General features: G+C 31.1%; 1 protein-coding gene across 2 annotated transcripts in view; it reads left to right on the top strand.

Annotated features, from left to right (window-relative positions):
• Window positions 1-2,398: 2,398 nt before the first annotated feature.
• Window positions 2,399-15,307, top strand: part of kcc (solute carrier family 12 member kcc) — a 270,331-nt gene continuing 257,422 nt past the window's right edge. For both annotated transcript variants that reach the window (XM_090103126.1, XM_090103124.1), the window contains exons 1-2: window positions 2,399-2,455; window positions 9,878-10,097. In XM_090103126.1, coding sequence (XP_089959252.1) covers window positions 9,977-10,097 — 121 coding nt within the window. In that variant the 5' untranslated portion in view covers window positions 2,399-2,455; window positions 9,878-9,976. The remainder of the gene's footprint in view (window positions 2,456-9,877; window positions 10,098-15,307) is intronic.

The raw sequence follows: 15,307 nt of genomic DNA, 5'->3' as shown, positions 1-15,307 counted from the left end.
TTTACGGAAATCGTAAACCCTTGGTATTATTTGGGAATATAATACTCATAACTGGTACCTATGTAGGTACTAAAATATTATATAAGTACGTAAAATTAGATATAGATTCAACAGATTAGCTCTATTCGTAAAATAGCGTTTAGTTTTATTTTATCTATCAACGATGTATATTTTTTAATTCACACTTTGTTACATCTAGCCCTCTTTCAGTTACTGTTTCCGTATAGTTTTAAATGAAGACCATCTATTATAGTATAAGGCCTTTTTAAGTTCCTTTGGATGCCTCTTTCCGTCTAAGCAACCGCATTGAAGAGATAAAGTGAAGTGGCTTCTTCTGAGGGGTATGGGACAAATGCATTTCACATTTGTTTCACTGATCGATTCTCTTTACAAGTATATGTTTTAAAATTCTGTGCCTTTCTAGATCGAGATTGTTATATTAAAATAAAAAAATGTTGTGTGGTTTTATGAAACCACGGTAAAAGTGAAACTTTTCGAACACTGCTTTATTACTCGGCAGCCGACCGTCACGCGACATGCGCTACACAGACCAAAAAGTTTGAGACGATGTAATAAAAGTTTCACTTTAAAAAAACGAATCCATTAGTTTATATACTTACCACTTTAATTTTGATTAAATTTGTATAATTATTTCATAGCATCACTTATTTGGAAAGCTATATGATAATATTATAACTTTCCAAATTAGTGATACCATTTTTGTACAATAGAGTTTGCTCTGTGACGCAAAAGGAAAAAAATAATAATTACCATTTAATAAAATCCTTTTCATTTATTTATGTTAGTCTTGCTAGTCATTGACTATATTTATTTAAGTTAGATTTTTCCACTTTACCTCATCCTGTAAATGAAGATTTACAGTAAAACCATTGCAACATATTACATAAGTTTCAAATATAACGTGCACTTGACCGATTAGCCTTGTATTGTTTTAGCTCATAACAATATCTAGTTCAAGTGCTTATATCGGTCAAGGGGTGGAGTTATATTGGTAAATGTTTCTAACAATATTAGGTAATATTTGTATCGAAAGTTATTGATCATAATCGCGGAATTGTACTTGATATTTTTAAGCTAGACTTAGAAAGGTTGTGTGATTTTTATCTCCGAAAGTAATAATTGTAGAGACTGTTTTATTAGAACTAGAAAGCTGATATTTTCACAGATGATGTATTTCCCATAGTACGGAACCCTTCGTGCGCGAGTCCGACTTGCACTTGGCCGGTTTTATTTATACGCTTAATGCAGTTTTCTATAGGCATATCTCAGTTGATTTACACACTTTATCAAGTAATTAATTTAAAAATTGTAATGAAATTCCAAATTCCTTTATTACATTTTGACCTAAATTCTGTATTTCTTATTTACTAAACAATTTATTTGCTAAAATGATAAGGTTTTTTATCAAGCAGGCAATTGAATAACATAATATTATATGACTCACCTAGTTATTTAAAAGGTTTATTGAAGAAGGTTTGTAATATCATCATATTCCTTAAGGACATTAAATATGTAAGAAGTAATAAGGTCATGATATCACAGTTTATTAGATTTAAGATTAAAAGCTTGAATTCTCGAAACTATATGATTCCAAGAGCATTTTAAACAAATATTAGCAGACTATGACGTCACGAGCACTCAGACAAAACACTCTATATCGTAAAAAGTAATCACGGTAATTACTTGGTTTTTAATTAAGACTTAGAACGTATAAGGTACAAGGGTCCCTACCCCTTTATATGAGGGTACGCGCCCTTTGAAATAAACGAAAGGGAAGACTAGACGTCTAAATACTTACATAGAGTATAGACTGATAGGCTAACAGTTTGTTATTTTTTGGCCTATTTAAGTATTTAATAACAATGGTATGTCTATATTTAATGTTCCATTGTTTATAATAATAGATATAATAAAGTTTTAAGGACTTTTTTCTTGCTCTACCTGAAACATAGCAAAACTTAAAAAAATAATAAATAAATTGGATAATTTATATGAAGCTAAAATATTCAATTAAATATAAACTCTCCTTTTATTATTTAGCAAGCGCTATGTTTTTTACCGAAAAGACTATGCAACCGACAATTTATTCAGCTAGCAATACTACATGAGCTTTATTTTCGTAAAGGATATTAGAACCTAGAATCACTAACCGCTACTGAAATGATTAGACGCAGTGTTTACATACTACCTGGCATAGGTTTTCATTTATCCAATGCCATTAAGCTATTAGGCTTGGTAATAATAAGCATGTGTAAAACAATCACGCAACCGCAGCCGTTTCAGGTGGCTGCAAGGCGATGCAACGAGCGGAGTCACAGCATGATATAGTCAAATTGCGCAGAGTGCCGGCGCGGTCGGCACTCACACGCCAGACGTGGTTCGGCTGTCGTGCGTCGCACGCGTCTGTTTGCTCCTAGCGACGCTCGGATATCGCGTAATTATTTCTAACTGAAAAACATACGAAATACCCTTCCCAGTTGTACCCCTTCACCCCCAGTGATGCTTATAACTATGTAAAAATACGCAACACAAATCAACAAATAAAAAGTGCATGTAAATAATCGAACGATCGATGTTTATTAAATAATTCCGAATGTTAAGTTTGTTGAACTTTTTCGCACGGGCCGGTATATTGTGACGTTTGTGCATCGAGATTAGGACTAGGTTTACGTATGCGAGTTTCATGGTCGCACGAAATTCATATGTAATTCAAGGTTGAGAATGTAGTTCTTATCAGTGGGCACTGCTGTGATAAAATCAGCTTTATCTACTAAGTTTGCAGTAACGTTTAACTCGTAATGTCTTCTAAGTGGATTTAAAAGATATTAGCGGTAATATCAAGGTGAAAACATGTATAAAATCAATGAAACATGCTTTGCGATATTAAGAACAGCTGCTGTTTCGATTTTTATAAGCACTTATAAAAATTTTGTTGTTTACTTTGTTATTAACGTTTGTGTACAGTGTACCCGTGCGGTCTATAAAAGCTATTGATTTTAATTAATTGCACAATTTATAATAGATAACCAATAAACAGTAATTATTTGTGTCTCGTAGAATATATTGAAACACAACAATAGCGAATGTGTTATTGCTTATTTACATTCATAAATATACAATCCATTAAATTTTATTAACGATACGTTATCTAATAAATAACCAGTCATGTATTTAAAACATAGAGTTCAGATTAAATTTAAACAATACAGTTGATACCATGACTTTGAATGCGTTGTAACTTCATACTTAGTTAAATAACTGGCTGGTTCATATCACAATAATTAGTATAGTACAGTGGGTCTAAAACGGAAGTAAATAGTTATTATGTATTATGAAAACCTATTGTTCACGTGCTTATCTATGAACTAACTTGACCAGTCTTTTAATAGAATAATTAACATATATTATGTTTAAATTTATGTGTTATAGTTAAGGTTATAGGAAACTCTAGCAGACTCTACATTTGTAGAGAGAGATATCTAAAGTAGAACCCATGTATTGATTACAACAGCTAATTACCTATTGTTTTTGTTTGTATTAATGTTAATGAATGGTTGAGAATATGCAAGTGGTCAAGCTAGAGTTGGATTAAAACATAGGGTTCCTTCATACTGTTCTATAATATAATGAATGTTTTCAAATAGCTAAAATAATCACTCTATTACGGATTTTACCATTGATTTATTGTTAAACATATACTTTTTTATTCAATATAGTATAATATAATTTTTAATAGAGCTAAACATTATTTAGGTTAGATTTAACTCTGTTAAGATTTTCTATAGACAAATGGAAAAGCTTACACTTTGGTGTTTCGGAATATTGCTTGGGATTACTTTTGATTGAAAATAAATATTGTTATTATATCAAATTTATATTTATGAACCTTTGTTAAATTCAGAGTATGCTCACTGTAGGTAAATAAAACAAGTAGCAAATTTTAAGATCCGTCGTTATATTTCAAATCTTCGCAAAATAACTTTTTCTAAACCTGGATAATATTATAACCAACCCAAGAGATTAAAAAAGAATTGTATGATTCCCCAATGGACGCTCAATTGTGTATTACAAAAAATGAGCGATTAAGATAATAAATTATTAAGCTTACATTTTATACGTAGTTTTAAAATTTAGAAAAGAACGTGTTAAATGCCCTACAATTTGTTCCAATTTCATGCATGCTATGAATCATTATTATATCTTATCTTTCTATAGCTAATTTTTTTAAATAACTAATTAACTTAAAGTAGGTATATAGAATAATAGTGCTTATTATGAATTCCTAATAATAAACCAGATCATCTTTATGCATTATCTACTGCATAATTCGAAGAAAAAGCTATTCGATTCTTATTGCGTATGTGTGCATATCTTATGCAGAAGAAATAAAATGTACTCGTTCTATATATTTACTTAGTCACTACATAGTATAAAACAAAGTCGCTTTCTCTGTCCCTATGTCCCTATGTCCCTTTGTACGCTTAAATCTTTGAAACTACGCAACGGATTTTGATGCGGTTTTTTTTAATAGATAGAGTGATTCAAGAGGAAGGTATATGTATAATAACATCCATTAAATAGTGGAGAAGTACTGTTATTTTTGAGGTTTCTAATGTGATGTCGTAAAAAATTACATTTTTTCCGCTTACATTGCAAACGCAGGCTGAACCCTACGAGTTTTATCAAAATAATGTACTAAGTATTATACACATTGAAAAGGTCTACAGAAAAGTCCGCGATGGTATATGTCTATCTCTTATGGATAACCCACAATAACTTTTAACGTGATAACGTTTTTAAAATCGTTTTAGTCGGGTGACATGTTCAGAAACTTGTGTCACACCAAAACCTCACGAGCGCGATCGCAGGTATAACGAGAGAGAGACGGACCGATCTCCCGTCTCATCTCGAGCGCTGCCACTGCATTATGTTATCACGTAAACATCTCGATCGTAAACCTACCTTACAAACAACCAATTTTTTTTTTGTCATTTACTTTTTACGACAAATAATGGCTAATTTTCGAAGCGATTTTAACCAATACAGCATTCATCCTTAACCAATTAAATACCTTGAATACATTGCTCATTTAATATAGATCTATATGGCCCTTTACACCGTATGATTTAAGTGAATATTTTCGATGATATTACAGATTTAAAAATTGCGGGACGGAGCGTTTGCGGCGGTACCGGCCGGCCATCCGGCTATATATTTTATACCCGTGCGAAGCCGGAGCGGGCCGCTATGTTTTTATATATGTACAACGTTCACAGTTTTTCTGTAGTGTATTTAGTATCAGCATTGCACCCGTGCGAAGCCGGGGCGGGTCGCTAGTTATATTATAAAGGATCTATCTCTATATGGGACTTGAGAGTAAGAAATTCGTAGTTTTTGTCATATTGTAAAATACTAGGCGGGCGCCTAGGATGTGATGCTCTTGAAATTTTCTGTTCTTTTATATTTATATTTCTTTTATATTTCTTTATAAACTTATTATATAAACATTAAACAACCAGATCCTAAGAATAATAAACAAAACAATCCAATTGATTGCATTCGTAATAAAAAATATGTAATATGGGTACAATACATATATACCTTTAAACTTTGATACTCAAACAATATTATCCAATGATAATAATTCCATAGAAATTCTCCCATACCAATCAAAGATATATTACAATTTATTAAAAAGATTTTCCCTAAGCCAATTTAGTTCTTTGCGAAGTAATTGCATTAAGATGTATTAGATTTAAGCGGTATTAAAACCCATTGACCCGGCGACCTGCCGCAGCCTTGGTAGAGTCAAAATAATTTTGAAACCTAAATTAATTTTTAATCCTTTGTCAATGCTTTAAGTATGAAAATTAAAATTATTTTCATGAATTAATTTAAGCCTTTTTGCTAGTTTGCTATTTCACAAATGGATTAATTTTTAATATTTATTTAGCTTGAAAAAGTACTACATTTCGTCAAATACTTCTCGTGTAGGAAAAAACGGCAATAATGATTATGAAATGCCTTAAGTGGCTTTATGGATGAGATGATTTATGAACGCTCTGAACTCTTTATTCAATTCATCTTTTAAAAACAACTGTTTATTAAAGGAAACGAAATCCTTAAAAAATTATTAATACTGAAAATGTGTTAGAAAACAACTTTATTGTGTAGTCTATATGTCTCCTTCAAGTATAGCAAAGTTTTTCTATCCTCTCAATTTAATTTGGTTTTGGTCAGTATATAACATTATATAATATGTAAGTATATGTGTATATATTATATGTATTGTATATATATTGTATATTTATATGTATATATATATATTGTATATTTATATGTATATATACTTATCTATTTACCATATATGTGTATTATATTTATGTTTAGTTTAGTATCCTAATATTTTTCCGTTTTTTAAGTATTTTTACAATTTTATTTTATCTTTGTGCAATATTTGTACATGTTACGTCTTACTGTAACTTTCACTATTGTACCACGCCTACTCTCCTACTTCCCAGCTCTCCTTTGCTTTTTGGTTGTCTGGTAGAAATCGCTCATGAGCGATTAGACCGCCTACTGTACCTTAACCTCTTGTGCTGATTTTTATTGTCCTTCTGTCAACCTGTGTGTACAATAAAGTGTTTTTATTATTATTATTATTATTTATTGGTGAAAAAAAATTGGTTGTTTGTAAAGTAGGTTTACGATCGAGATGTTTACGTGATAACATAATGCAGTGGCAGCGCTCGAGATGAGACGCGAGATCGGTCCGTCTCTCTCTCGTTATACCTGCGATCGCGCTCGTGAGGTTTTGGTGTGACACAAGTTTCTGAACATGTCACCCGACTAAAACGATTTTAAAGACGTTATCACGTCAAAAATTACTGTATATTGTACTCAGGCTAAAATGGTTAAATTCTTCCTTAATAATGTAAAGTTAAAAAATTGAAAATTAGTTATTTTCCCACTTGTGAGATAGTGTTATAAGTAGTACAGATGTAACAAAATATACCTACATATAAGTCACCTACATATAAGTTAGAATTTGAAGTAGGTACATGTATGAATTTTCTCTACACTAATTTAAAATATGGTCACAGTACAGAGTATGAATTGCATAAATTACGTCTTACAAAGAAAATATTCGAGACTAAATAGAACATTGTTACATACCGCGTTAATTCATTGCCATGTCCATTTGTCGATTTCAATACACATCAATTGGGTGTCATTTGTGTGTTTGTATTACCGGATTGCATCAGTATCGGCCGATTGTTACTTGATATTTATGTTATCAACGATTTCATAATTTTATTTTGAAGTGAAACTTCGTTGGCGCGTTGAGAGTAAAAAAAAGTCATGGAAATACCGTCACGAAATGGATTAAGGCGACGATTATGGTATCTTTGAATCATTTCAAAGAAGTTCCACTTCTGCCACGTGTGCACACACGCTCTTGAATTGTTTTTGACGAAAGGCTTTTTTGTCGTTATTAAATTTTTCTTTTCAATTATGTTGAATATGAAGCAGTCAACATCTTATACGTACATTCAAAGACATCAATCGCTTTTGAGTAGGTAGTATTTAATTGGAAATTATTTGTGAATATTTTAAATTTTACATGAAGTTCTAGATAAGAAACCATTATTTCATAGCATTTCTTAAAGATTGTGTCTCTTATCATACAACTATAATAAAACAAACATTTTATAAAAATACAAATTGTGTTCTATCCAAATTGAAGATTAAATAAAATAAAATTTTATTTTCTCATCACAAATGCACAATCAACGCATACATTGTAAATCTATATATATCTATTCTTTGGATTTGGTTACAAATTACAATACTGTCTTCCAATGCTTTTAAAGTACCCAAAAGCTAATTATGTTTGCCTTTTTAAGCTTTTGATTTGCTAAAGTATCTAACACATAACAGTAGTAACTACTAGATATAACGTCTATTATGTATTGGTTAATAATTAATATGAACAAAGTGAACGAAAGATTCTTCTTTAATATATTATATTATATCGATATTGTAAATTCAGCGTGGTTACATTTGCTTAAATTTTTAATTTATTGTAACTTTACCAAAAAACCTACATGTCATCATTGTCAATTATTAATTACATTTTTTACATAGTTAATTTTATTCGAACATAATGTTCTTAAAATGCAAACCATATAAATTGATTTATACAGATATTTTGTTTTAAACCTAATCAAACATTGTAATTAGCATTTCATTTCCTGCCTCTTATCACTTAGAAATACACAAATTGGCGTTTTTGCGTATGAACTAAATATAGTACAACAGAAGTACAAGTATATTTATTCTTTATATATAAATTATGCCACTTAATCCAACCCATTTGAATTGCTAATGATTTTAAAAATACGCATATTCATTATGTGACGTGTCGTGCATACAATTGCTCTGTAATCCCTAGCTTATTATTGTAGAGCTAGAATTAATTATTATTTTATAAGCTAACTAGCGGTCCGCCCCGGCTTCGCCCGTGGTACATAATATTTACGTTTTCTCTACATAAAAACCATCCTCGTACTTCAAGGAATATAATAAAAAAAGAATTATCGAAATCGGTTCAGCCGTTCTCGATTTATGCGCTTACCAACACATTTTGCGATTCATTTTTATATAAGCTAATTATAATAGTTAATAGAACGTGCTATAATGACACATAAGAATAATCTCTTATATATAAAATTCTCGTGTCACAATGTTAGTCTGCATACTCCTCCGAAACGGGTGGACCGATTCTCATGAAATTTTCTGTGCATATCGGGTAAGTCTGAGAATCGGCCAACATCTATTTTTCATATGTACCACGGGCGAAGCCGGGGCGGACCGCTAGTATTATTATATATTTGACATACATCTCTTCGAAGTGTTTGTTCTCACTTGAATAAAACATGTTATAACGAACTATAAAGATTAAAAAATTATGAAATACATGCTCGTAGTTATAAGTATGATGTGACAATTATAAAAATACATACAGCCTTTTGAGAGAAATTTTAATTAAATATAATTATAATAACGAGTATGTAGTTAGAATATATCGCGACCTTTACGCGCTTGAAAAATGTTTAAAAAAATATACATAAAAATATTCCCTCCGTTTTTTCAAGTCATTAAAACTAAAGCAAATTGTGTATTTAAATCGGAGTTATGGCGAACAATTTCTTGGCTGCAGGGTGCAATTTAGTTGGATGGAGCGCGTTTTAGTAAATGACATCGCATTTTCCAGTCGGAACTGTAAACGACTAGGTTTAGCCACGACATATGTGCATTAGGATTTCAAAGTCCTGAAAGCTCGTCACTATGAGCGTTTTTTACTTTTAAATTAGATTGACGTCTCCGTCTACGAAAATAATTGCCTTTTCCTTAGTAGGATACATTTCACTTGCAAATTTTGATTATTATTTATGCAAATAATAATTCTGGGAGATATCTAATACCTCTAAAGCTGCCGGCTCTTTGTGACCGCGATCTCCGTAGCGCTTCCTCGTGGTTATAATAATAATTCTGTTACAAATTCAATAAATGAAAAGTAGTTAATTATAAAGAATTACATCCATACTAATATTATAAATGCGAAAGTAACTCTGTCTGTCTGTTACTCAATCACGCCTAAACTACTGAACCAATTTGCATGAAATTTGGTATGGAGATATTTTGATACCCGAGAAAGGACATAGGCTACCTTTTATTGCGAAATATGTACCACGGGCGAAGCCGAGGCGGACCTCTAGTATGTCATATTTCTGCGTCCATGAAATTCAGGCATAGAAAGTCATAGCTAATTTTAATGAAAATGTATTTTCAGTGATACATATCGTGTAAAATGAAGTTATAAACAATCGACTGTGGTGTGTTCAATAAACAAACATATCTTCAAGCATATCAGTGTAGTGTGATAGTGAAAATGTCCGAACGCTTCAAGGTGACGAAGTTCGACGAACCTTCGGGTAAGAATTACAAGAACTACGGGGCTACTTCCGCGGAGAGTGATGTGGAGCTGAAAGGAAAGCTGCTGCCTGATCCAGGTTAGTTTATATTATTATGTAAGGCGACGATTTAGGTATCTTTGAATCTACATCACGTAATTATTCTCGTGCACATGTGTACCTACATCACGTTATTGCATGACGCAGTACCTAGAACAAACAAGCCTCCATTGACCATTTCATCCTTACTAAGTCTAAAGTTCTATATGACCGCCTCCTTGGTACAGTGGTTGACGCGTGAGCGTAGAACCGAGGGGTCCTGGGTTCGATTCCCGGTGGAGACGAAGAAAAAAAAATGTCTCGGTCTGGCAGGACACAGAAGGCTGATCACCTACTTGTCCCTAAAGAAAATCGATCAGTGAAACAGATGTATGAATAATGCATCTGCCCCTTACCCCACTAGGGGACACGGGACTTCACTTTTCACTTTTAAGTTTAAAGTTCGCAATTGTTTACATATTATTATGTTTGTTATAAGATCAGTTCAATAAAGTTGAAAATATCTTAGTAATTGTTTATGAAAACTAATTTTAGAATAGATACCTACGAGATTTTATCGTCAATACGACTAAACTTAAAGAGGCCAGCCACCCTTTTCAGTCCTCCTGAAGAAGGAGATAGAATTTAGTATCGAGAAAGGAATTTGGAAGTAATATTAATGGCAATAAAATACATTGTGTTTGGAAGTAGACTAAAAGAGTATTTTTCCACTCCCCATTTAGCCTTGCGTGTATACTACAAATGCCTAAATATAATGATAAATCGGAATGGAAATACCCTGTAGTAAAACGTATGATAAAAAACAATCTGAACAATATTCCCACATTTTGTATGAGTCATCGGATAGTTGGTGAGCCGTAGTGAAGCAATGATGAGTGAAAATGAGGTAAGTAGAGAATTTATTGTATGGGTAGCCGATATTTACGATATTACTTAAGAATTATTATCGTGCTGTATTTATTCCATAAGTAGTAAAAATATGTAGCTATTATAAAATTAAAATTAAAATGTTTAATTGAAAACTATACTTAATACCTACAACAAAAGGATTAAAAATTATGATGAAAGATTTTTGGAAAATGTATTGTATAAAATTTACAAAATTTTGTACTTTCCCTTTTACATAAAATGGGTGAAAATTAATTATAATTTTGTAATATTTGCTGTTACAACTTTTTAAACGAAACTTTTGACGAGCACGACTCGGGATAAAAATCACAGTAGAATTTATGTATTGAAAAATTGACAGAAGTTTCTTCGTATTGTATAAACTTTTCGCTACAAAAATCAATTTCACAAAGTTTCAAACTAATAAACCTTTTCAATTACAGTAACGTTTATCTTATATTTTTTTTAGCTATTGTTGAAAATTTCATCATTTATTAGACTATAAATCATTATGAACTATTGTTTTGAAAGTTTTGTTTTACAATATTATATTTTATACTGTACTTCTTTAAAAAATACAACTGGAATAGAGCAAGATACGGTTCATACACCTGAAAAATATATTTAATTCAGACAAACGAACTTACGCACTATTTCGCTTTTCTTTCCTTAGTAGAGTCATATAATGTAACGGACAAAGTATCAGATTATATCAGTTCCAAGAAACAAGATATCTGAACTGTGTTTGGCTGAAATTTAGAACAAAAATCTTCAGTTTCTCTTTCAGGCTTTCTCTTTTCATCTTTGTCATCAAATTGATATAAGTTATCGAAAGTTTTGCGCCTGTAAACTATGTACATAGTTCATTTAACTAAAGTTAGATCTTAGATAGTTTGTGATTATGATCTGATGAAATTATTGATTTTATTGTTGCTTAAGTTTTCACTATTTTGAATAAGTTGACTTTCAGAAAATTTTAGTACCTTTACTAAAATTTTCTGAAGTGTAGATAATGAATATCGTTGCCGCCTTTTGAAAAAGTATTTCTATTACCGTTAATAATAACTTCAGAATATTTCCGGCTAATTTCAGAAACAGTTAGGTAAGAAATACCTAATTTACTTCTCCAACTAGGTATTAGTTAATACAATTAGTAAATTGGCTTTTTATTTGAAAAATGTTTCAAGTTTCCCACAAAAATAATTAACTAACTAACTAACAAAGTCTTTTCTTCTAAGAATTGTTTAAGTTTAATTCACAAATTAGCCAGACTAATTCGTATTTCTTCAGCAAATCGCCTCAATATTGATGAAGTAGGAATACAATGAAGGTAAAATGAATATTTATTATGTTTAATACTATTGTATTTTATTGCCTATGTAATATTTTTCTCAATCGTATTGATGAATAAACGCTGTTTTATGTTGGATAATAAAATTTTACTCCTGCAGATATTATTAGAAGATTCTATTCTATTTATATTCAGAATATTTTTATTATAGATTCTCTAGCCAAAGACAATATTTCTGAAGAAAAAGTGACTAAAGATTTAGTAAGTGAATGTATCGTACACTATCGTGATTGCCTCTACTAGCCCAACGCTGCCCATTGTGAAGAGGGCCCTATAAACAGTTTTTTTTCACTATTTTTACAGCTAATTTGTGTGCAAATAAATGAGTGGCAGGATGGTGAATATTGCGACTAACCGATTGGCTGTTTGTAGGGACCCTGCCTTCAAAGCCAGAGGTCGTTGGTTTGATTCCCACCCCGAGTAAATATTTGTGTCATGAACATCGATATTTGTTCTGTGTCTGGGTGTTAATTATCTATCTATATAAGAAAAATGATGAATGAAATGAAATGAAATACATATAGGTATGTATATCAGCCATTTGATTTCCAAAATACAAGCAGAAAATTTAGTATGGAATTAGATCGAGCCGCATGTGAAAAATGTCGTGAAATATTTATTTAACAGTTTTCTATAAACAATTTTTACGGGTAATTTGTGTGCGGGGTACCAATAAAATATAAATGTATGTAATATCAGCTGATCGCCAGGCTGTTATGTGGTCAGTGAGCAACCTCAGCGGTTGTAACTGATACGAGCATCGTTTATTCACGTAATCTTTATTGCATTGATACAATTACTCGTATGATTGAATAATATACTTTGTATAGAAAAATATTTGTTTTATATAGAACTGAGATGGTAAAAAATGATGGTTGGAATTATAGTTAGAATTTAAAGCCTAAATAAAACTTTAAAGTCCATTGAGTTATGAGACACAAGTTAGTTAGAAATTTAAACAGAAATGATTTCTCTTATTATAAAAATAGTCATAGTATAAATAAAGTATACAGTACCTAGCTATTTACATACTTAGTAATACTTACTAAACTAACTTTACTTACTTTGGTACACTTTACAGCTTTCCTAATAGTTGTGAATAGAGTTAACAATTTGCGCATTGAAGAATAATACCTACTAGCAGTTCAGCTAAATAAATTAATGAATAGATTAAACTTTCTTTCCTCTTTGAATATTTTATAACAAAAAACAACAAATTTGATTAAAAGTAGGAATCATCTTTACGTAATTAAAATAAAAGACGCCAAGCTGTGGAACAAAATATATATAAAGACTTAATTCAGGATTGATAAATATTTTTTACAAGCGATTTCGCTTGTCGATAAATATAATTAAAGGTGAAAATATAATTAAAGATAAGCTCTTGTTTATATTCTACAGGCTTCACGAACTCAGTATTACATACTTGTTGACAAAATACGAACTATTCTGTTATATATAATACTGTTTACTTAGGTATATAATATTTTTATGATATAACAAACATTCATGTTGTGTGAAGGTCAGAAATGTATTTCAGTTCTGTTTTGTTTACAATATTGTAAAGGTTAGAACGAATGCAAAATGTTGGATTGATTTTCCGATACAAATCAAATAACTTTCCTCGGCTACAAATGTATTTTGCTCCTTGTTTGGTTTATATTTCCCTCGGAAAATTCTGTTTTCTCAGAGGTGGGTAAACAAATTTTAATTTCATAATTCATAGATTTGAATGTTAATGGATTTATTTAATACACTTTTGGTAATGATTTTATCTATATTATTACTTCTATGAGTACCTACCTACTATTTTTATAATAGATACCGCGTTAAATATTCGATAAAAGTATCAGTAAACAAAACTATGTTACTAATTGCAAAAACACACACCATTTGTATCCTTTTAACTAGTATATCGTAGGTGATTACCACGAAAAATACTTATCTCTGAGGAAGTACTGTTCCGGTTTAATATTGTCAATTCGGTCTTTCCTGTATTAAACTAAAAATATTTACAAATTCTTATGCATGTCGCTCGTCCATCTTCGATTCGTTCGTAATCATAGTTACTAGTGATTAGCCATCAATAGTTATAGAAATTGATTATGTTTTTCAAATAATAAGACACACACACACACACATAAACACACACGAACAAGAAACTTTTCATCTAAGACATGAAATCAATGTGTGCGACTCGAAGTAACATAAATACTCTGAAGAATGTTTGCCAATAATACAACACCATGATTCCAGTGAGGAAATTGCAACTATTTGTCGTTGCTTTATTTGCTATTAGTGTAAATATTACTGGCTCTTATGAACATGAAAGGGAGTTATTTTTATATTTTGAACATCAGGATATTTGCTGTGTTCTCAATAAATTTAAAAGTAATTTTAGAATCGTTTCTCATCATAAGTTATATTGATTTGGATGTTGATTGATTCCGTACATCTAGAATACTTTATGATGTGAAATTATATGTCTTAGCTTTTATTTTTATACATAAACTAGCTTTCCATCCGCGGCTTCGCCCGCGCAGTCAAAGAAAACCCGCATAGTTCCCGTTCCCGTGGGATTTCCGGGATAAAATCTATCCTATGTCCTTTCTCGGGTATCAAAATATCTCTATACCAATTTTCACGCAAATTGATTCAGTAGTTAAGGCGTGATTGAGTAACAGACAGACAGACAGAGTTACTTTCGCATTTATAATATGTATTAAGTATTGATTCCTTGATGAAAATATAAGTATCTTGAAACAATCACCCAATACTTGCTTTTATTTATAGAAGCGAAAAGCTTCATCAAACACATACGTAGCTCTAGGTATTACGAGACTCCTAAACCCAGGATTGTCTTGTATTTACGGATTAATGGAGACTATCAGCGTTTGGAATTCTAATCGACGCCTGTGAGAGATGAATGCAATTAATGTTAGCACTTCGGAACTTTACTACATATCTTTTGTCTATAAACTATATAAAGTTATAGTTTAGTGACACGCAA

Source organism: Colias eurytheme, chromosome 6 (assembly GCF_061535395.1).
Source record: "Colias eurytheme isolate Ceu_HAF_F1 chromosome 6, ilColEury1 Martin Lab GWU primary, whole genome shotgun sequence".
Taxonomy (NCBI): Eukaryota; Metazoa; Arthropoda; class Insecta; order Lepidoptera; family Pieridae; genus Colias; species Colias eurytheme.
The sequence above is the reverse complement of the archived record's forward strand: the minus strand, read 5'-3'. Positions and strand labels throughout refer to the sequence as shown.